Source organism: Gorilla gorilla, chromosome 2 (assembly GCF_029281585.2).
Source record: "Gorilla gorilla gorilla isolate KB3781 chromosome 2, NHGRI_mGorGor1-v2.1_pri, whole genome shotgun sequence".
In the NCBI taxonomy this organism is placed as follows: domain Eukaryota; kingdom Metazoa; phylum Chordata; class Mammalia; order Primates; family Hominidae; genus Gorilla; species Gorilla gorilla.
Window position 1 is genome coordinate 64,695,094 of NC_086017.1, and position 24,189 is coordinate 64,719,282.

The 24,189-nt window shown below is 43.7% G+C and overlaps 1 protein-coding gene across 3 annotated transcripts in view; it reads left to right on the plus strand.

Moving 5' to 3' along the window:
• Positions 1-24,189, plus strand: part of CACNA2D3 (calcium voltage-gated channel auxiliary subunit alpha2delta 3) — a 939,729-nt gene that overhangs the window by 699,149 nt on the left and 216,391 nt on the right. For all 3 annotated transcript variants that reach the window (XM_031009416.3, XM_031009417.3, XM_055383540.2), the window contains 3 exons: positions 8,540-8,611; positions 9,948-10,028; positions 17,446-17,520. In XM_031009416.3, coding sequence (XP_030865276.1) covers positions 8,540-8,611; positions 9,948-10,028; positions 17,446-17,520 — 228 coding nt within the window. The remainder of the gene's footprint in view (positions 1-8,539; positions 8,612-9,947; positions 10,029-17,445; positions 17,521-24,189) is intronic.

Genomic DNA, 24,189 nt, shown 5'->3' on the forward strand with positions numbered 1-24,189 from the left:
TCCAAGATTGTCCAGCATTATATTCACAAAGTTGTCTTCAGTTTATTAAGAAGAGAAAGAGAACAAACAAATTCAACAATTTAGCTCATACAAGATGCAGTTAAAGTTCAAAGAGGGAAATGTGTTTACTTTTGTATTTAAACCAGTTAAAATGCAGTGAAATCTCATGGAAGAATATGGAATCTCCAAATCTCAAATGCAAGTAATAATGATCCAGTAAGAAGAGGGAAAATGTTTTGGCTAAAAGCAAAATATCTTTTTTGTAGCATTCTCAAGATTTAGTGATTACACTTTACGAAGACAATCAAGTGAAAAGCAAGAGGACATGTTACTTGAAAGGTTTACTTATTTCTTGTTTCTTATTATAATTGTAAAGTCTCTCAATTAAAACTGCTCACAATCAGCAAACCTTAAGATTATCACTAAAAGTAGTGGAAATCTAAAGAATATAAGAGCAAAATCCACAGCCAGAGTCAGATGATGTTAACATTAGCCAAGTAGGCAGAATCAATACTGTGGTCCCTTTCCAGGCATGAGATGCAATAGGATCTCCTTGCCCCACGTTTCAGTGGATTTTCACCTGTGTTCTTCCTCCAAAGGGTGTCTCTGTCACTACTGGGGGTGTGTCTCCAGAGAAAACATCCTCCTGAACATGCCTAGCACAGTCTTACTAGATTCTTTCCCTGACATGTCTGCCCAGTGTTGAGGATAAGAGATGTTGTGACGATGGAAGGGGGTGGGAGATTTGGGGGTGGTGCAAGTAGTTGGCCATTGAAAGGTTAGGTACAGAGGACTTTTTTGGCTGGTGGAGGAGGGAAGGGTGCAGAGACTTTGTTTGGGGAAGGTATCTAAATTGCCACATAGTCTGCTTACATCCCCTTTTCCAGATGTACGTCTCCCTGCTGTTCTCCCTGGTGCCCTCACAAACTAATTGTACAGAGAGCTGTTCTGATGGCTTTCTGTTGTCTTCCTCTCTCCTTGCCATGGAGTGTGCAAACTGCAGGACATTGGTGACATTTCTTCCCAGCCTCACCCCGTTAACCCTATTATGTGCTACCCAGAGAATGGCCCTTAAGAATTCCCAAGTCATTGATAAGCTCATGGGGAGAGGTGAAAGTGCCAAGGAGTTGGTGTCCCTTTTGTTCAAGCTGCATTTGAGAAAGTGGGTGTGAAAGAACCTCTCCTTTGCTATGCTCCCCTGTCACATTCTCAGATTCTGCATATCTCTTCTTCTTCTTCTTCTTTTTTTTTGAGATGGAGTTTTGCTCTGTCGCCCAGGCTGGAGTGCAGTGGCGAGATCTCAGGTCACTGCAACCTCTGCCTCCCAGGTTCAAGCAATTCTCTGCCTCCTGGGTTCAAGCAATTCTCTGCCTCCTGGGTTCAAGCAATTCTCTGCCTCCTGGGTTCAAGCAATTCTCTGCCTCAGCCTCCTGAGTAGCTGGGATTACAGGCACCCATCACCACGCCTAGCTATTTTTTTTGTATTTTTAGTAGAGAGGGGATTTCACCATCCTGGCCAGGCTGATCTTGAACTCCTGACCTCATGATCCACCTGCCTTGGCCTCCCAAAGTGCTGGGATTACAGGCGTGAGCCACCACGCCCAGCCCAGATTCTGGGTATCTTAAAGAATCAATGGTTCTCTTTTCTTAATGTCTCATCTGATTTATAGATGTGCACAGCTGTGTTTTTCCACCTCTTAGTACTACTCCTTTTCTGTCAAGGCAAATGTTATTATCAGACCTAATTGTTGATAACAGCCGGTCTTTGCTTCAGTTGGGTAGGTAACTAAACGACATCAGCTGGCATTTAAATACTTTTTTTTTTTTTTTTTGAGATGGAGTCTTATTCTGCAGTCCAGGCTGTTGCACAATGGCACGATATCGGTTTGCTGCAACCATCACCTCCTGGGCTCAAGCAATTCTCCTGCCTCAGCCTCCCAAGTAGAGTAGCTGGGATTACAGGAGTGCCCCCACCACGCCCAGCTAATTTTTGTATTTTTAGTGCAGACGGGTTTTCGCCATGTTGGCCAAGCTGGTCTCAAACTCCCAACCTCAGGTGATCCGCCCTCCCAAAGTGCTGGGATTTGGCCACTTGGCCTCCCAAAGTGCTGGGATTACAGGCGTGAGTCACCGCACCTGGCCTCTAAATATATTTTTGTTTGTAAGGGCCATACTCTGGAAATGGCTTTTTGTCGTCCAGGACCTCGTGCCTGCAATTTACCCTAATGGCCACTAGATGGTGGCAGTGTCTTTTCATAGAGTGCAGGTTGAAGTTCCTCGCAGGTATTGAAAGGAAGCTAGCAGAAACACCGCTGCGTATTCTCAAGTTATACACACACATATAAAATATTTACGTATTATAGTATTATACATTTATATTATTTACTAACATAGTCAATATGTTGATCAATGTTAATAATAAAGCAACACAAATGTAAGAGGAGCAAAATATAGAAGAAATATGATTATTTGATGAGAGTTAGTGGATTAGCTTTTGTTCTTGACTTGGAGCCAGTCCTGTATCTGAGCTGAGTCCACCATTTGTGCACAACCTTCCCTTTAAGCCCAAGCCTCTAGGGCTGAGCAGATCTGGCAGGCGGCTCCGCTGAAAACCACCTGGCAGTCCTCAAATGGGCTGCCAAGAGTGCTGTCCTTGGCTTGCTCAGATGCCTTCCAGGTCCAGATTGCCTCCTTTCTCTGCAGCTTGGCATTCACCCCCAGGGGCTTCCAGCTGCAGGAGAAATAGAGGCTTCTGCCACCAGTCCTGGCAAGCTTCCTCTGAATAGAGTTATGAAGAAGGCAACCCAAACAGATGTCCTTCAAAGGTGGAGGCTGCCCAGGCAGCAAGCACATAGCCACAACTGCTCCTCACCATGGGCACCCACTGGGGAAGCAGCCAAATTTCTACTCATTGTGAAGGCTTGACATAAAATTATAGTGACAATAGTCTTTTATACCATCATAAACAGTAGTCATTACCATCAGTATTTGGGTACTTTGCAGGTACCTAAATTTCTTCCCTTGTGGGAAAGATATGCAACCATCCATCTTGGGAATGTTGGTACCCTTTTGCCTTTGGCCTTTTTGGCCTCAGAAAGTTCTCCTTTGTGTGGATTGTACATGGCACTTGGGACCACCTCAGTGGGTATCTAGAGCTGCCTAGGTCATTTATGGCCCAAATTGGCACGTCTAAGAGTTACAAATCCATTTCATGCTCATTGAAGCTAAAAGATAAAACTTATTGGCTCAGGCAACCCCATAATGGAAAAGGGCATTGGTGGAATTGATCTTGGGAATGAAGGCATTCAGGGACAGGTACCCTCTTGCCCTTTCCCTCTTTTTTTTCCTCCCTCCCTCTTTATCTCTCTCTTCTCCATCATACACACAGCGCGCACACACACACACACACACACACGCACACACACACGTCTCTGCTCCTCTCTGTTGAGTTTATTTTATTCAGTCTCATCGCCTCTCTGTGGCAAGGGGACACGGCTGTCAAGCTGACGTTCTTATAGCCATTCACAAAGGAGAATAGGGAGTCTTTCCCATTTGCTCCTGGTTGGAAAAAGAAAAACATCTCAGGTAGCCTAGCCTGAACTACATGCCTAGTTAATAAACTTACCAGTGCAGCTTGGGCAGAGTGTGTGTGTGCACACTTCTGTGTGTGAAGTGCTCTGGTTAACACAGCCTGGGTTGGCTGTCCATCCCCACACTCAGGATGGGAGAGCTTGACTGCTAAGAAACCTTGTGGTTGGACGGGGTGAAGAGGACTTTCCTAAAGGAAGTGGGTGATACCTGCAGAAGAAGGAAAAGAAAGGGGCCAGGCAGTTTACAAGATGTCTACCCCTGCCTTGTTCCTTTTACCAATATCCTTAAGTATAAAGCAATGGAATGAAATCACTCTGCGGCAGACTACTTTCTCCTGCGTTTGTTAGACTGGCTTTCAGGAAGCATTCTGAATCTGCCATATAAACCCTGACAGATATTGATAAACACCAGGCATTTTCACTTTAGTTCATGCTAGACTTGGAAAAGAGAGCCTCTCTGCTCACCGAATGAGAGCCAGCATGCCATTCCCAGCTAGTTCTTCCTCTGCCATGTTAGCTTTTCTTTCTCCCTTAGCAGACTTGAGGCTCCTTGGGGATAAGACCCATGCCTTATTCCTAGTTGTCTTCCCAGCACATGGCATGGAACCTGGCACATAGCTGATGCTCGAGGAGTGTTTATTAAGGAAATCAATGAGTAGGTGACTAGGCCAGCAGCAAAATGGATGGGTCACAAGTCCTGTGTTGTTATACTCTCTGGGGTCATGCCCTAGGTCTAGCCATGTTGCCAGCTGGTGCCATCAGTGGGAAACTAATCAAGTATTAAGGAGTAGGCCTGGCATGGCCACGTGGACCTTGCACATCAGTTCAAATGCATATTCATATGAGCCTACATGCATGATTAACTTGGGAAGCTGACAGGAAGCAGTCAATCTGTTGAGCAAGTTTGTGTTTTATAAACCAGATGTTCAGTATTATTATTCATCATTTCCTTTGATACCCGAGCGGTCCCCATTATGTAGCATGGGAAATGAAGGATATAGAATAATATACACTTATTGTACAACAGAGCACCACAACCACAGATTTCAGAGGCCTGCTTAAAGCCTGGGCAAGTGTAATTGCATAGCAGTTCATTTTAAGATTCCCACTTGGACTTCAGTTAATGGGATTTTGCCCAGATGGACCATGGTGACCCCCATCTCCTGCTCCTACCCCTTGGAAAATGAATGTTGACTCTACGTCTACATTTTTCTTGGAAGCCACATGTATGAATCATAAGCAGCGCCCTTGCCTCAGTAGCAGCTACAGGTTGGGGGGCCACAGAAAAGCAGGGACCCCCTAGCAACGTGTTGGGGGACAGAGGGTTTCTGGCCATAGTTGGCTGCATAACTTCTGCTTGGTGGTCTGGGAAAAAAGAAACAAAACTTGCCATTGACTGCTATTTCCTATGGCAAGAGTGTAGAATGCCTTTCAATCATAAAGTGCTTACAGTGCAAATGAACTTGCAAATTGATGTGTTTCTCCATGAAACGTTTAAGATTCAGAGTCCAGACCTGTGGGGACTGGGAATGATGGAGCTGGTGGGTGCAGAAGAGAGTCTTAATTTTCTGCAAATGGTATTTCTGTGTTCCTGCCAGTCTTTGTTGCCATAATGATGAACTGGTATACATAGGAAAGCCTACAGGTTAGGGTTCTGGCCAAGCCAGTTCAAATTGGGGCCAGAACTGCCCCTAGGAGAGGTCCATGAGATCGTTGGCCCACATGTGAACTGTTGCCAGACTGAACTGAATGCATTTCCTTTGTTTACCTGGGGCTGGTTACAAATGAATGGTTTCAGTACAAATGCAGTATTATGGGTTTCTTTTTTAAAGTAATGATGCAGTAATTACATTTGGAATTAGCTCCTGAGTGAAGTTGATACTATATTCTGGCTTAATATTTTGAAGTTAGTTTCTCATAATCTTGTCTTTGTGCCAGGACAATTACTAGTAATTTATAACTGATTTTTACTGGTTACAGGAAAAAGGCTTCATTTCTCATTATTGTCAATGGTATGTTTTTATTTCATCCATGATACATGTTGGCACTGCTTGAAATTTGATTTGAGTTGCAACGTGGAAGTTGTCCGGAGTTATGGATCAGCTCAAATCAGTTTTCTTTATAGCATTAACGATTAATCAAGGAGTCAGAATATGGGAAGACTTCTAATTCTAGGAGAACTATTTACCATGGGCTGGTTCTGCCTTTGAAAATGGCCTTGCAGGTTTCCAGTGGTGGCCACAGTATGCTTTGAGTATTTTAAGCAAGATGTTAGAACCATGTTTCCAAAAACTGTTATAGACTGTATATACTGGTTGACTTGGTTCATGGCAACACTAACTGTCAGCATCATCTCATAGTTAATATTTTTTGTTTATTATATTGATGAATTAAAGTTGTTTACATATTCTTTCACCCAAATTAGGATGCCCAAAATAATGACTTACATGATTACCGTGAATATTATTAGTCATGGTTCTCTAGAGATAGCCTATAGAGCTAGAGATAGGCTATACAGATAGGGTGGGGAGGAATTTAGTTTAAGGAATTGGGTTACACAACTGTGGGGCTGGCAAGTCTGAAATCTGCAAGGTAGGCAGTCTGGCATGCTGGAAATTGCAGCAAGAGTTGTTGTTGCAGTCTTGAATTTGAAGACAGTCTACAGGCAGAATTCCTTCTTTTGAGGGGGGCCTTGTCTTTTCTCTTAAGGCCTTCAATGGATTGGATGAGACCCACCCACATTATGGAGAATAATCTGCTTTACTACTGATTAAATCTGCTTTACTACTGATTAAAATGTTAGTCACATCTAAAAAACACCTTCCCAGCAGCATCTAGACTGGCAGTTGCTCAAACAACTGAGCATGATGGCCTAGCCAAGTTGACACATAAAATTAACCATGTTACCGTGAGTTCCCAGTCCTAGACAGACCAGGAGATTCTTGCTTCATTTTACTTGTCACGGAGGGATATAGGACTATCTTGATATCTATGTAAAACTTATAAAAGCATGGCCCCCTCCACCCCTGTTGGGAGTTTTTTTCCAACACCTGCCAGCTTCTCTTTAGCTGTCATGATTGTTGATGGAAATGAAATGGAAAGGATTACCCTATACGAATGCTTCTTGCATTTTAATATACATACGAATCATTAAAATAATTATTCACATTCAGAGTGTTTGGAATGGGGCCTGAGACTAACAAGCACTTAGGTGCTACAGGTGCTGCTGTCCTGGGTACTACATTGTAAGTAGTGACACCCCACAGCTCTAATAATCTATTAGAAGAACAAGGCAAAAGAAAGACTAAGTTTAATGACCTTTACTCAAGAGACCAGCCAGTCAATGGGGGCTTCAAACGCTTAGATTTTAGGATCTTCTCTTTATAATGCCTCTTTCCAAGTAGATTGAGGGAGCAATGCCTGATTATTCTGTGGAACTAAAGCTACGGAAGAGAAGTGTCCAAATATCAGAAAACACGCTAGGTTGAAGATAGTGGATTCTAGTTCACAGATTGCTTCACTTGGGGCTTGAACAGGCTACGAACCCAGAAGGACTTGCCTGGTCAATTTTGGTGCCTGTCAGCAGTGCCTCCAGCCTTAATCTCATTTTGGACTCTGCTACTTACTAGCTGTGTGACCTTGAAGGCAGAGAAAAGAAGCTAGTATCCTTTGAGCACTTCCATATGCCAGGTACCATGCTGGGCAGTTTTCTGTTTTGTCTTCATGGCAACAGTGCTGGGGAATAGTGGGCATTATTTCATATGAGCACGTGGATACTTCACTAGTGCAGTTAGGAAAGATTCAGAGCTGAGATTTAGAACCAGATTTGTCTTGGGCCAAAGCCTACCATGTTCCAAGACTCTGTTTCCCTATTTGTTTGGGACAGAGTAGGGGTTCCTGCCTGTCTCCCAACACTGTGTAAAAAGCAGGTGCAATGGTGTGTCTCCATGTGTCTGTAACCCAATTGAGAGGTTTACAGACGTGAATCACATGCTGTATTTCAAGGGCGATTCTTTTTTTTTTCTTTTTTTTTTTTTTGTTTTGGGAGAGAGTCTCACTCTGTCACCCAGCCTGGAGTGCAGTGGCACTATCTCGGCTCACTGCAAGCTCTGTTTGCCGGGTTCACACCATTCTCCTGCCTCAGCCTCCCGAGTAGCTGGGACTACAGGCGCACACCACCACACCTGGCTAATTTTTTGTATTTTTAGTAGAGACGGGGTTTCACCATGTTAGCCAGGATGGTCTCAGTCTCCTGACCTCATGATCTGCCTCCTTTGGCCTCCCAAAGTGCTGGGATTACAGATGTGAGCCACCACTCCTGTCCTCAAGGGCCATTCTTATAAGAGAAATGATTACCTTCTTCATCATGATTTTAGAAGTCAGATGATAAAGTTATTATTTAATTTTGTTTTTGTTTTATTTGTTTTCCATCTGGGACTGGCATTCAGAGACCCAGAGAGGTAAAACAGCCTTGACTGGCTACCTTGGGGAAAATAAATGCATCCAGATTCTGTTGTTTTTTGCAGGGGCAACTCACCAGACCCTTTATGTGCATGCTTTCTGATCCTCAATATTTAGATTACGGAGAAGCACTCTTAAGAAACATAAGTGTCTGGGAGGCAAAATAGTAAAATAAACCTGTGCTAATAAAATAAAATGAATCAGGAAGATCCAAACAAGATTCTGTTTGAACCAAAGTGGCTGAAAGCAGAGAACAGATCTGCTGGAGTGACTAACGACAAATGATTTGTTTCCCCAGCTAGGGGCTGGGACTGTCCTCTGCAAATCCAGGACACACATTGTGCTCCCCGCTCCACTAAAGGCTTGAGTGGGCACTGTTCCATCTCAACAGCCCCTGGTTTGGAAAGGACATGATTGTCAAGGGGGTGGCCTCCAGAACTGTGGTTTCCAGACCGTTCCCCGGTAACTGGCTTTTCTCTTCCATCCAGCTGACTGATGATCAGGGCCCCGTCCTGATGACCACTGTAGCCATGCCTGTGTTTAGTAAGCAGAACGAAACCGTGAGTACAGTCGCTGAGCTTCCTGCTTGATGCTAGGAGGGTGGTTTTCTCAGACCCCCTCTGACTCCAGCTCTGGTGACTTTTGATTTTTAAGCATAGGATGTATGTCATTTTTCCTTATTGTTTGATCTTGCTGTTAGAATCACCAAATCAAAAACAGGTGAGAGGAACCCAGGCTGGCATCATTTTAGAGTTGGCAACACCTTTCCAAAGTTTAAGTATTAGAGGACCAGAGGAGGAAAAGCCCCAGAGACCATCCATGATTATGGTGCACTGACCACTCTCATTTATAGTTACCAGCCTTTTATTAGTTTCCTAGGGCTGTTAGGAATGAAGTGCCACAAACTGTGTGGCTTAAAAAAATAGAAATTTCTCCTCTCACAGTTCTAGAGCCTGGAAGTCTGAAATCAAGATGTCAGCAGGGCCATGCTCCCTCTGAAGGTTCTAGGGAAGAATTTCTCCTTGCCTCTTTCAGCTTCTCGGGGCCCCCGGCATTCCTGGGCTTGTGGCAGTGTCACTCCAATCTCTGCCTCTGTTTTCATGTGACCTGTTCCTCTTATATGTCTCTCTGTGTCCTTCCCTGTTGTAAGGAAATCAGTCATGGGATTTAGAGCCCACGCTAAATCCACGGTGATTTCATCTCAAGATCCTTAACAATTGTGTATGCAAAGATGCTATTTCCAAATAGCATTATATTCTGAGGTTCTGGGTGGACATGAACTTGGGGGGACACTGTTCAACTCACCATAAAGCCTTAAAAAATGGCCTTTCTGACACTGAAAAGTTTTAGCAAATCACAGTGGCTACATGCCTTGGAAAATGGGGCTCCAGAGGCCTATTCCTTCACCTTGGTCCTCAGTTGGTAAAAGTGTTAGGGTTATTATATATTTCTCTTGCTATTTAGACTCTCTCTCCTGGGCACCAGATGGCAGTGTAAATTGAGAAAGCAGTTAACATGCTGTCTTTCCTGTAAAAAGCTTTCATAGGAGAAACTGGTGAATGTTTAGAGCCCTTAGCTGCTGAAACTCTTGTGTTTCTTCAAATCAGTGTTTAATTTTCAAGGGAGGAGAGGGAAGCTATTGTAGTATCTTGGTAGGATTATGCGTTGGGGACTGTAGTAGTTAATGGTTGGCCTGAGAAGCTCTCATTTTACCCAGTAACATTTTGGGTGGAGGGTGGGGGATAGAAGAGACCATTCTTGGAGATATGGGTTAATCCTCAATCTGTATCAGTTTGGGGAAGGCACCAGGCAGACGGTATGTGACTTCTCGTGAGATTCTATTTCTTTTGCCAAGTTAACTTACTGTTATTATAATTCAATGTTTATTTTCGACAGAGATCGAAGGGCATTCTTCTGGGAGTGGTTGGCACAGATGTCCCAGTGAAAGAACTTCTGAAGACCATCCCCAAATACAAGGTAATGAATGACCTAATCCCTGAAATCAAAGCAACAGAGATGCCCAGAGCCTTGTTTTCACAAAGTTCGGGCTTCAAACTCTACTTTGGAGCGATGTTTTTGCTCACCACTACTAGAGCCTGTTAGCTTGTCTTTGTACCATCTGCACAGTTATTTAAAAGGTTTTTTTTTATTATTTACAATGACTTGCTGTTTTTCTTATTTACCTCCTCTAACCTCAGTTTAAAGAATCAATGTTATATCTTAAGTTTTGACATGATCATTGAATTTTTCTGATACACACAGGATATCAACATGACTGGTTTGCCTTTTAAAAAGATAGTCCAGGCCGGGCGTGGTAACTCACGCCTGTAATCCCAGCACTTTGGGAGGCCGATGCGGGTGGATCACAAGGTCAGGAGATGGAGACCATCCTGGCTAACACGGTGAAACCCCGTCTCTACTAAAAATACAAAACAATTAGCCGGTCGTGATGGCAGGCACCTGTAGTCCCAGCTGCTCGGGAGGCTGAGGCAGGAGAATGGCGTGAACCTGGGAGGCGGAGCTTGCAGTGAGCTGAAATCGCACCACTGCACTGCAGCCTGGGCGACAGAGCGAGACTCCATATCAAAAAATAAAAAAGAAATAGTCCGGAGTGTTCTTAGACCCCATCCAGAAAACTCTCCTATTTCCTGGTGGGGACTCTTTGGAAAAACAAATCAAAAAGTGGGAGGGGGATGCCCTTGAGGCACAACCCAGGCACACAGCACTGCCCAAGAGTGCTCTAAATGTAGGCATGAGCATGTGCATGCCAGAGGCATCAGAGAGCAGCCCCCACCAGATCTGGTTGATTCACTGGACGAAGGGCTCCACTGGCTGCACAGGGGCGAACACCACATCCACCCCCTTCTCCCCCAGCACCAAGCTGACCAGCTAGCTGGTCTCCATTTCTGGCCCACTCAGATTAACGAGGGTTCTCTTTGTCTCCATCTAAAGGGAGCCCAGGAGTCAGGGATATTGGCTGCCAGGGGCTTCTTTCTTAGCACCACCCTCCCTGATGTGCTGGGGCCTGATTCACCACAGCTGTGAGGGGGACCTGGGCTTTCCTGGGCCTCAGGTGGAGGCAGGCAGTGGTTAGAGCTTGACTCTGCAGGTTCCTGGCTCCATCATTGATGAGGTGGGTGTGGACAAGTCCCTCCAATCCCTCGTTCCCCAGCTTCATCCACCAGGGCTTTTATAATTGGAGTTAAGTTCCCAGACGCATGAAAGAACATTTCATTGATCCAAACCCACATAATAAATGTTGGAAACTGTAGTTCCTCAGAAACTAAAAGTCAAAGATGGAAATGAGGGAAGACTTTGAGGCCCCTAAAGATAGTGGACTTGACTTTTGATGAAATTGCCAGACCTAGGTGTCCAGAACTGCTGGCTCAGTTTCAGAAAAGGCATCCCACCTGTAGAGAACTTTTCCAAACAATTCTTGAGCCTCTTATTTCACATGAGGAGATTTAGAAACCTAAGCACCGGGCCACTACTTGATACGTGTCCAATAAATCAAGAAAGAAGGAACATGACAAGGAACCAGTAACAATTATCCTTTGTGTCTGTTTCTCCAAGCTTCCTCTACCAGGCAATGTGCAGAGCTCTTTATGGCATTATCTCGCTTACTAAGTAAACATTACAGTCACCTTCATTTTATAGTTAAAGAAACTGAGGCATGGAAAGCTTAAATATCTTGCCAAATCTCACACCTTGCAAGCAGGAGAACCATGTCATTTTTTTTTTTTTTTTTGAGATGGACTCTCGCTCTGTGGCCCAGGCTGGAGTGCAGTGGCACCATCTCAGCTCACTGCAACCTCCACCTCCTGGGTTCAAGCGGTTCTCCTGCCTCAGCTTCCTGAGTAGCTGGGATTACAGGTGCACGCCACCATGCCTGGCTAATTTTTGTCCTTTTAGTGGAGATGGGGTTTCACCATGTTGGTCAGGCTGGTCTTGAACTCCTGACTTCGTGATCCACCCGCCTCAGCCTCCCAAAGTGCTGGGATTAGAGGCATGAGCCACCGTGCCGGGCCCCAAGAGCCATGATTTTAACCTCTGTAACCACAATGCTACCAAGAAATAAGAGCAATGACAATCATAATAGTAATAGTTAAAATAAAATGATAATAATAACTAAAATACACTAAAACATTTATTGAACTTCTTACTATGTGGTTGGTGTCATCCAAAGTACTTTACATGCATTATTCCTGTTGAATTCTTATTACATTCCCATGAAGTGGGGACCCTTTGGCCTCATTTTTACTTAAGGATGCTTGAAATAACTTTCTCAGCATCATTCTGCTAGTAACAGATGAAGGAAACGAAGCATAACAAGGGAATAGAGGAAGAAGATCAACTATAGAAAATTAACCAGCAGTGCTTGAAATGCAGGCATGTGTGTTTTGTGCTTTTCCAAGGGTCAAGCTGGGAACCATTGACGTAGATATGGCATAAGTTAACCTAAGGCATCCTTCCCTCTGGTTCCCATACAGAGCCTTGTGAAAGGGGTGCGTGTCAGCCAGGGACAGCCATGGCCAAATGGGCCTCTCTCATCCAGGAGAGGAGAGCTCCAGGGAACAGAGTTCAGGTCACACCTTGCCCTCCTGATTAACACCTTGTAAAGATGAGTCAGCTCTTGGCTCTTGGGGTTTTCCCAGAAGATAGAATTCTTTCTTTCTCCCTTAGCTTCATAGATTTTCCCACAAGCAATCAGACTTCCTGTAATTTTTATTAAGAATTCCAGACACCCCAGCAATAATTTCCAGACACCACGACCTCTGTTAACATAACGAGCCATTTTATAATTGGGTTCACTTCATTAGCCCAGTCTCTCCAGTTGGAAGGGAAGTGCCTCCTTTCCCCAGGCTGTTGGACCACGTGGCTTCTGGCCTCCAGGAGAACATGCCTCTGGTCCAGGGCCCCTTTGGCAAGCCCAAGTGCTGGAAGGCCTTGTGTCCGATCTGTTCTCCATTACTCCATGGCACTGTACATTAGAATGGACAGGAAGACTGGTTCTACTTTGGATAAAACCAAAATTAGCGATTTCATCAGTGTATTGATTTGTGGCCAAAAACTAATGTTGGACTTCGTCATATAAGCTTTTAATTATTTGAGAGACTCATCCACAGAATGTGTTGTATTTTGAGATGTGGTCAGAGCTGCCCTTCCTTCGTCTACATTAGGATGTAGCTATATGCCATCAACCAACACACAAAACATTCTGATGTTATTTTCTCAGAATGCTTTCCTGGGGAGGATTTTAACCAGTTTCTGAATATCAGGAAGACTTTCTCAGGTACAGGCTTAAGAAGGACTGGCTGTGCATCTCCTGGAGCAAATTGGCTTCTCCTTTTCAGCTCGTTTTTAATATTTACTTTAGTTGGAATTTTCAAGATGAGCTAGGTAACATTTGAGTAAAGTGGCAAATGTCTTAAATACACAAACTGTAACTGAATGCCTGCCGCATGCCTGACCTTGTGCTAGGGACTGTAGAAGTCAAAGGTAAGTAAGGTGGCCCCTTTCCCTCAAAGAGCTGGTTCTGATGGAGGAAGTACTGCCTCCAGTTATTTCTTTTTTCTTCTCTCTTTTTTTTTTCTTTTCTTTTTTTTTTTTTTTTTGAGACAGGGTCTGGCTCTGTCACCCAGGCTGGAGTACCGTGGCACGATCTTGGCTCACTGCAACCTCTGCCTTCCAGGTTCAAGCAATTCTCCTGCCTCAGCCTCCAGAGTATCTGGGATTACAGGCACTCACCATCATGCCTGGCTGGTTTTTGTATTTTTAGTAGAGATGGGGTTTCACCATGTTCACCAGGCTGGTCTTGAACCCCTAACCTGAAGCGATCTGCCTGCCTCAGCCTCCCAAAGTGCTGAGATTACAGGCCTGAGCCACTGCGCCCGACCACCTCCAGTTCTTTCTAGGACAAATCAGAGGAAGGAAAGAGAACTACCTAGGGTTGAGAGGCAGAAAAGTGAGTGTAGCTTTTTTTTTTTTTTTTCTTTGAGCCTTACTCTGTTGCTCAGGCTAGAGTGCAGTGGTGCAACTTCCACCTCCCGGGTTCAAGCGATTCTCCTGCCTCAGCCTCCCGAGTAGCTGGGATTACAGGTGCCTGCCACCATGCCTGGCTAATTTTTGTATTTTTAGTAGAGACAGGGTTTCACCATGTTGGTCAGGCTGGTCTCGAACTCCTGACCTCAGGTGATCCACCTGCCTCAGCCTCTCAAACTGCTAGGATTACAGGCATGAGCTACTGTGCCCAGCCAAGTGTAGCATTTTTAGGTGCTAGGGTAAACATAGTGATGATGGTATGGAAAGGACAAAGCAAAGTGCAGGTCAGGAGAGCCTTTTTACAAGAGATGAGCTGAGGCTGAGCTTATAGCATGGGTGAGGATTAGCCACAGGGAGAGAGAAGGAGGGGTGCCTTGGGTAGCAGGCACTGTGACAATAAAGGTCTGGCTGGGAGAGAAAATTGCAGGGGGATTGTTACTGCCGTGTGCCTTGAGTGGCAGTGAGTGGAGGGAGGCAGGGTTGGGTACTCAGGCAGGGGCCAGACCCCAGGGAGACCTGATGAACAGGCCTATGGCTCTGTCTTACATATGAAAGGGGTTGTTAGTGGCTGTCACAAAGGAAAGCAATGTGGTCAGAATTATCTTTGACTTGGATCAACCTGGAGGATGGTTTTGTTGGGGTCAATCTCTGAGGCAGGAAGAGCAGTGAGGACCATTGTGGAAATCTATTGAATTAATATAGTAGTGGTACAGTTGGGTAGCAGGATGGAATTGGAGCAAACCTGGAGAAAAACATTAGTAGGATTTCATACTACTGATGCTGCAGTTTCTAACTGGGGAGTCTGTGTGGTTGGTGGTGCCGCCTACTGAGAGAGGAGGAGGAAGAACAGCTTTAGAAGAACTCCACTGTGACTGGGTGAGTCTGAGGTGCCAGAGAGATGGCCAAGAAGAAATGACCACTACCCTGTTGGATACTTGGTTTGCCACTGAAGGGGGAGACTGAGGCCAGCGCATGGATCTGGGGAGCAACAGCACAGAGGTGGTCACTGCAGCTTATTGAGGGAGAGGAGAGCTAAGGCAGACAGTGGGTACTGGGGACAGAATCTTAGGGAAAATGAGTACTTGAGGAATGGGCAAAGGACAAAGATCCTGTGAAAAGGATAAAGCCCAGGAGTATGGGGCCTGGAAACTGAGGGAATAGTGTCGAGGAAGAGGAAGCAATGGGCTGAGAAAAGTAGGAAGATTTGAGGGAGAAAATCCTGTAGGGTTTGGCAATGAAGAGGCCCCTGGCAACCGTAGAGAAAGAGATTGCCATGGCATATTTGGTGGTGGAGGGAGGGCAAAGGCAGAGTGCAGTGGGTTGAGGCATGAAGGGGCAATAAGGAAACAGAGATGGCACTTGGTTAATGAATGCAGGACACTGGGATGGGAAGATGAGCTCAGCGTCTGCATTCTGGGGGAGGAAGCAGAGAGTTTAGCTAAGCTGTGTAGAATCTGCACTAAATGCAGTTTCTTTTATTGTTTCCCTACTTCCACCTTTTTCTCTTTCTTCTTTCCCTTCTCATCTCTCTATCCCAACCACCCCGCCATATATTTTTAACCGCATGATAGGACCTTTGCCCTCATGAAACTTACATTCTGGTAGGGGAGGCAGGCATGAAATAATCAAAAGTCCTGATTACTTATACTCAACCCCACAGATAATTATTATAATTTTGATAAGTACTGTAAAAGAAGAGTACAGGCGTTAAGAGGAGTCCTACCTTCTTTTGAGTATTGCTTCTCACAAGCAAAATAAGAAGAACCAAAGAAATGTACATTAGAAGGTGCTGAGTACATGAGCTGACTATAAAATATTATTTGTTTTGTTTAATTTTGAGTTTGAATTCCCAATCAAATACAATTTTTGCCTTTAATGGAAAAAGCCAAACTCTCAAGATTTTTTTTTGACCCCTCCAGTCCATCTGAAACTGAAACATAATAATGGTAATTAATGCAGTGTTGACTGTGTCTGACATTTTTCCAAGAGACAAGATGAAAGAGACGATATACATCTCAAAGGATAGGAAATCTCTAGTTTATCTTTCACAGCATAATGAAATATACTTTTATCATTAGAGTCAAGTAGAATCTTATTAAGACATGCTGTGCAAGGTAACTCCAGGAGAAGACGTCTGTTGCCCTTGACTACCATGTGCATATTTGCTTTATGTAATGCAACGGAAACTTTCAATTGCCAGTGTTAAATTCTCTGAAGTTAATTTCACACCACCTTGACGTTAAGCTAACAGGCAGACAGGGTCATTCCTGGTTTGTAAACTCTGTTGTCTGGATCATTTAATAGTATCATATTCAAGAATGTGAGTGGCAGAGAATTTAAAGAAAATTAACAGTGGGGCTCAGAACTGTGAAATAACTCCTCAGGAAAAAAAAATAGAGAATTTCTTTTTTCTTCTCCCCTTTCACTGCTCTGGCAAAACTGGGTTACATTTTCTTTCTTCAGAGAGACAGATCAGTATGGGTTTTATGCCAGAGGCCGTTTTAATACATGAATGATTTGTAGGTAAATTTATTGTAGCCAATGGGTGCAGTCAACTGTGTAATAGAAATATTGTCAAAAAGCCGGGATTATTATTTAAATAAGTGCAGTGTTAAATTTGATTACATACTTTTTAAAGCTAATAAAACATTTCATTGCTCACAAACTATTTCCCATAGTCCCATTTAGTCAGAAAACATAAATCAAGTGAGGCTCCGCATAGAAAATTACCCAGGCTTTGTGTTGATGGAAGCATGCATGGAAAAGCTAGGCAGCCACGCAATTTGAAGACGAAAGGATATGAAAAGGGTTGTCAGGCTCCTGTGTAGGCTGGGGCAGGGGGACACTTTATATTTGAAGAATTATGGAAAATGATAGCCTAGGGGAGCGCCAATTTGAGATGGCCCCTGTGGGCGTGGAATTATACGAAGTCTAGAAGTGAGGCAGCGTGGGGACCCCTCTTTCCTTATTACAGGCAGAGAGAAGGCACCTCCATTGATAAAGTTCTGTGCGCTTGGACATAGGGTCTTTCCAGAAACATTAGCCACTTTCTTGTTAAAAAAAAAAGGTAATTGTTTTGTTTTAAATAAATCAAAATAAAGCCCTTGGATGCCAATGTGGGGATGTGACATTTTAAATTGTGCTATTTGTTGAGCTTATCCTCTGACAGGTCTTCATTTCCACCAAATGTCAAGGATCAGTGCCTTGCATTCATTTTAATGAAATATTGTGCTGATAAGGGTTATGAATGACAAGTTAAAGCTGTAAATTACTAAATGCTAGGCTGCTTTATGCTTTGTGAATTCACCAGGGAGCAAGCTAATGAAGGTTTCTTTCTTGCTTCCTCTTACAGTTAGGGATTCATGGTTATGCCTTTGCAATCACAAATAATGGATATATCCTGACGCATCCGGAACTCAGGCTGCTGGTAAGAGAAATTATGTACTTCTGCATTTCTGCTTTTATGATTTTAAAAGATTTCCTTCAATTCAACAATGATGACACTTTGCTGCAGTTTTCACTTTTAAAAAACTATTGAATTCATAGCATTGTAAAGATTGTTGTAGAGTTTATAAACTGGTATTTGGACAAATAATACATAAATAATGTTGGATAAATATATTTACCATTATGATTTTGTATATAAAGCCATATATGTGTATATGCATTTATTTATTTATCTCACATCTGCCAACATATGGAAAATTTTTTTAACTCTAGACAGCATGAAACCTATCATAACGCGTCCCTTGATGTAATACATGGACACTCATACTCCAGCTCTAGACCCACTTACTGCAAGTCTAATTTGACACGATAAATTAGACCCAAGATCCCTGGAAATTTATTACAATGGGATTTGCCCCCAAATTACATTACTTAAGCCCAGTGTCTTGTGGATAGAAGCTATTCAACAGCTTTTTTGTTAAATCAGAGCAGCTGAGATTTTTCTCTGTTTCCTGCCTATGTCATATCCAGTATCATTGCTTGGTGAACTGATATGTAAACCACTTTCTTTCTCTCAGTATCATTTTTACTGTCTCTGAAGTAAGTAGGGTTAGGCCAAATCCAAAACAGCCCATGGTAGCATCAACCCACATCCCTGGGCAAGGCTGCCCTTGGGGCATTGGCCACAAGTGTGCCAAATGTTTGCCACCCCTGAACTAGTTGCAGTGTGTTGAAAAAAGGACATCCCTTTGGGTTTGTGTGTACTTATTTAATTTTTAAAGAAGATATAGAATTATAAAGAGTAATGCAGTGAACACTGTTTTTTAAAGTTAAGAAAGTGTAGATCGTTTTCTTTAGCAATCAACAAACACACACGTACCTATATGCACATACACAAATGCATACATACCCATCCACCCCACCCATCTTTTCCCATTCATCAGAATGAGAAAGGAGCGGCAGTGCCTGCTATGCAAATGTTTGTTGGCAAAGCATTGTGGGGACCAGTTCACTTCTCACTTGCATCATTGTTTAGAAACAGTTCATGTGAGAGCTCCGTCATCATCCAACTTTGCTCTAATCGCCCTGGTATTAATGGAGTCATGACCACATCATGTGGATGCCATATGCATGCTTTAAGATGGGCCTTATGGTAATATTCAATTTCAACAATCTTTTTATCAGAAAAGGACTGAATTAACTAGTTGGCTAATTCCAAATGTAACTCAGAATTATTGAAAAGTCTGATTGAAAAAGCAGCTGTCTTTTTAAAGACATTGAAGTCCGAAGACATATTGAAGTTTAAAACTCTTAGCACATTACCCGTCTCCACATTGCCCAGTTGGCATCATTTGTTGGAAGTAAGAGAAGTTACAGGTTTGTGTGACTGAGTTTGGGCTCCTAGTGTGTATTTATTCCAAATTGGAAAGGAACAGAGTCCATGAAACAATCAAACCCAAATCTTCTACCAGTAAATGGATTGATTTCCTATTTATCATTGCCTGTCATTTAAAGGAAAAATGAAATGGAATCGGATGTCAGAAGTCACCAAGGTAGCATCTTTTTCTCTGTGGCAATGGAAATGATTAGCTGCCTGCAACACAGTCGACTCACAATGTGAACTGGTCCCCACAGTGCTTTGCCAACAAACATTTGCCTAGCAGTCTTTTATGTCTTCTGGCCCTGCAGCAAATGGTGTGTTTGTAAATAGTCCATCTTATGCACTCTCCAGAGCTGTGGCCACTGAGAGGGCAGCTGAAAGGCTCTTGGAAAAGCAGACCAACTCCATCAATGCTGTTCATCTCCTAAGAGTACAGATACTTGTAAACACATGCCATTGCTGTTCTTCTGTTGACACACCAAAAGTGGTAGTGGTTGCTAGGGTCAAAAGTGGTGGTGGTTGCTAGGATTTTGGCCAAGCCATACATGGGGTGGCCCAAACAAATGCCCCATATTCTATTTGTGAGAACCCAAACCATATGAACCATGTTGCAGCTGATCCATGACAAGAACATAAGGAATGATCAGACCAGTTGGTCATCTGTCCCATTCATCTGTCTCTCACCCTGAGGCCATCAGATACTTAGAAGAAGTTTAGGGTGATACCAACCGTTAAGCATTACATGAATTAACCCATCTGAATGTGGTCAATAAGTGTATGTTGACTCTAACTTGAGTTCTGCATTTTCCTTCTGAGCAAAAGACGCAGCAAAGTGGGAGGGACTCAATTCCAGCATCACACTGTGAAGCTCAACTCCTAGTCCCACTACATCCGCACTGTGTGACTTTGGGCAATCACACAGGCTCTCTGAGCTGCACTTTTCTCTTGCAATCCTGCCATAACCATAGTGCATAGATCGTAGCTTGTTGTCACAGTAAATGAGATAATGCAAGCAAAGGACCTGGTGCAGAAAAGCAGGCCCCAGAATATCTCAGAGGCAGTAGTGGTTATTTGGACATCTTGTTTGTGTTTATTTTCTATTGTTCTGTCCTCAGCTTCTGTAAAGGTTGGAAGAACATGGTGGTAATGGATGCTTAAAGAGGCAACCTAAAGAGCACTTTTTGATTATTCAGGTGATTCAGGTTTTTGTGATAGACATTGGGAAGGGATCGTGTACATACACCATCAGTTTTCTTTTTGGTTCTACGGCAAGCTTGGCCAACTGTGGTCTAGAAGACAAGTAGACAACTTGTACTAGAGGTTCTATGTGAGTCCTACCATGTGAAGAAACCAAGGTTGTTTGTTTGTTTTAAAGGTAGCAATAAGAATAATACTAGCAGCCACAGTAGCTAAAGAATGATAGCTAAGAGTCAGCCGGCATGAATACCCGTGGCTCTGGCGTGCACAAGTTGTTTGTTCATCTCTGTTTTGTTCACTTATCCCTGCTTTCCCCCTCCTCCTTCCTTAACCACCAGCCCCCTCAGCACAGAGTAGGGACTCAGTAGATGAGTAAGTGAAGGGATCCTCTAAAACCAGTTTCATTTTTACTTACTTTAGGTTCTTCTGAAGGTTGTAAATGACTTGTGAACTTACCTTGGAAATCCAGTGTCTTCATGGAGCATAAATCCATCCTGGCCAGAGCTCTCAGGCATGGCTAGGAACAGCCAGCTGCTAGCAGCTTCTCTGGCTAGCTCAGGCAGGGAACCCTCATTCAAACTCCATTTGTCTCCTCGCAAGCCCAGCCATATAATCGAATCCTTATTACAAATGGATGATCCCCTTAGTTCTGGCCGAGGCTGCCAGATTAGCACGGTGAGTGTGAGTGTGGGGTTGTGGCCAGCATGGGGAGGACACAGCAAGCTGACTTAAAATAACTCCTATTCCCTCTCCATCTGCCATGGACTTTGTTTTGGCCCCTACAGCCAGAGGAAAGAGGTGGGTTTCACTGAAGCACAATACCAATATTTTTCTAATTTGTCCTATAAAATCTTTCCCCTGAACTTAATGTTTGGCTTGATTTTATCCAGTATTTTCTTTAATCTTGTGTGATTTGGTTGTGAATCACGAAGTGTCTCCAAGAACAGCTCAGACATAGGGGCCTTAATCAGCGGACTCACTTTGGTTTAACTGGCAAAGCTGCTGAAGCAATGCTTCTCTGTGATCTCTGGGCTCTCCTTAGTCCTCCTCTAAGGGTTTCTCAACCTTTCTGTCCTCGCCACCAGCTTGTGACTTCCTGATAGATTAACTGATGTTGGTTCAGCAAGCATTGCCCTTGTGCCTGGTGTGGCTCAGTCCTGTGTTAGACTGAAGACTGGTAAAGTAATCTTCAAAGGGGCCAGGGGGCTGCAGCACAAATGGGGACAGACACCTGTTCTCAAGGTGGGGAATGGAACAACAGCACGTAGCAAGAGTGATTAAATGCTCTTGATCTTGAGAAATGCTTTTTGAGTTGTTATGATGCCCCTGGAATGTTTGTTTGTTTGATCGTTACCACTTGTTAAACATTGAGGTATGGTTACAGACTAGATTTTGTTTTCTTGCTTTTTATAATTCCTTTGTATTTGAGAGCTTTATGAATTTTTCTTAGAATGTGGAGCCCTGAATAGATCTCCTTTTCTTTTGCCCAACAGCGGATTGGTCATCCATCTGTCCCTACCTTTTAGAATAAAGGGACAGCTAAATTGATTTCCTTCCCCCAAGGAGGAGGTCTGGAATGTGGACCTGGTCAAACCGACAGGAGAACACAAAGGAGGTTCCCTTTCAGGAGCCGCAGCAATGGCAGGGTTCCACAGAGGAGCCTCAGGCAGGCAAAATTTAGGACTCATTTCCATGAAGCCTGCATTGAAATTGGCCAAAAGCTGTTTGCTCTGTGTCTGCAAACCCAGGAGATGAGGAAGGATGCTGTAGGGTTTTCATTCTGGATGAAAATCTGCCAGTCATGTGGGTCACGTATGTGGGAGTGGATGAGATGGGAGGTAAAAATGATGGAGAGAAATTCACATTCATTCCTTCAACATACACTGAATGTTCACTATGTTGTAGGCTTGAGCAAGCTGCTCAGAGAGGTCACAGAGATGTGCCCTACCTCAAATAACTCAAACTCTTAATAGGATGGATACGATATGTGTATCAGTAACTGTGGACAGTAGAGAAGATGCGCTTTTTATTTGTTTGTTGTTGTTGGTATTAGTATATTTTTCTAACATTCACTGATTCCTTTTTATGGGACAGGAACTATTCTAAGTGTTTCACATGTGTTAATGCTTTTAATCACTGACTAATTGAATAGCAAGCCTAGGATATTATGTGCCTTGGAAAGGCCTAGAGGCTTAAGGAAAGGATGAAGGGGAGGGGAGGTCCAGGTGGAAGATACATCTAGCAGCAGCCTGGAGTTGAAGTGAGGACAACTGTGAGTACTGGGCTGAGCAGCTGGGCTTCTCTAAGATGAAGGTAAATATCCTCATGTTACAGATGGGAAGCTGAGGCACTGAGTCATAAGGTGATGTCTCCCAGATCACATAACTGGAAAGTGCCAGAACTAGGACCCTTAACCCCAGTCAGTTTAGATGTACTAAGTTCACTCTGCTGTGTGGGTTCTTCAGGAAATGGGAGGCAGAGTGGTTGGAGGGTGGGAGTGACTGGGATGCCTGGTCTTTGCAGCCATATGGACCAATACTGAGGTAATCATGTCAGAATCTGTCTAGGCTTAACACTGTCCGGTAGGAATATAATGTGAGCCACAAACAGGAGCTGCCTATGTAATTTCAAATTTTCTAGGAGCCACATCTAAAAGAATACAAAAGAAACAAGTGAAATTAAATTTAAGAATGTATTTTATTTATCCCAGCATATCCAAAATATCAATGTTTCAATATATAATCAATACAGACATTATTAATGTGATATTTTACATTCTTTTCATGCTAATCTTTGAAATCTGATGTGTATCCTACATGGCACATCTCAGTTCAGGCAAGCCACATTGCAGGTGCTCAAGACCCACCAGTGGCTGTGGCCCCCATAAGGGACAGCACAGGTCTAGAGTGTGACCAGACATTTTGGACCCTTCTAGATAAAATGGGTTATAGGACCTCCTCTTTCCTTAAAGTGGGTTAGAGCAGGCTCTGTTGCCACCACCACCCATCATTGTGCCATCCTGGAAGTCTGGGCCAACAGTTAGTGGCCAGTTAGCCTCCTCTGCCGTGGCCACCACCCCTCCCTCCCAGGCTGTAGCCTCTCCAGTGTCCAGGAGTGGAAGTGGGAGGTTGCCCAGAATTCAAGGGGCCTTGACTTGATTGCCAGGGCAGATGAGCTCCATAGTTTGGCCTGGAAACTCTGCCTATTCTAGCCATGTAGGTTCACCCCTACGCCATCTAGACTTCCGCAGACAAACTGTCATGGAGGCCAGTGGGTAGAAAGCAGTAGCCACACTAGGTGAACCTGAGCACTTAGGTCATCTAAATCAGAATGTTTTGATGCCAAAGCCATTTCTCTTGTTCTGGAAAACTCAGATGAACTCTTGAACAAGTTTAAATTTTCCTAACCCAAGAGTCCTCGCCCCTCCGCTGGAATTTAATGTTGCTGTTTCCACCACCAGCTCTCCACAGCCTGGGTTCCAGGATGGCACTCGCCTTTCCCTGTGTCACTCTGGACTGTCCCTGCCCCATTCCAAACATGGATTCTGCTTCTTTGTTCTTGTGGATTCCTGGGCAGTGCACGTTTGTTAATGGTTATAGATGGGCCCTCATGGAAGGTTATTAAATCCATGGGTTGATACGTGGACATGCTAATCAGTGTAAATGTTCTCACACTTTAGTCCTCTTGTATGGAACTAAGTGGACATCCCCCATGGACACGTGAATATGTGTTAAATGCTAACTAGACAGTGCACATCAAACATCAGTTTAAATAAGGGTTTAAAAAGGTAGGAGCACTTCTAGAATCCAGCTAACTTAGTTCAATCAATAGGCCATAGAAAGAGATTCTGTATAATTCCAAAGAATTTAGATGTGAAAGTCAAATGGAATTTTTCTTAACTATGCAATTCCGCAACTGAGGAAATAGCAGGTCCTTTCATCCGTTCCTCAGAAACCGCAAGCTCCTTCCTACTCCAAATTCTCATGCTCAACTCTTCTTTACCTGAAATCTTGTCCCAGGTACACCTTTTACTGGCATTTTCTCATCCTCCACTTCTTAGCTCAGATGTCA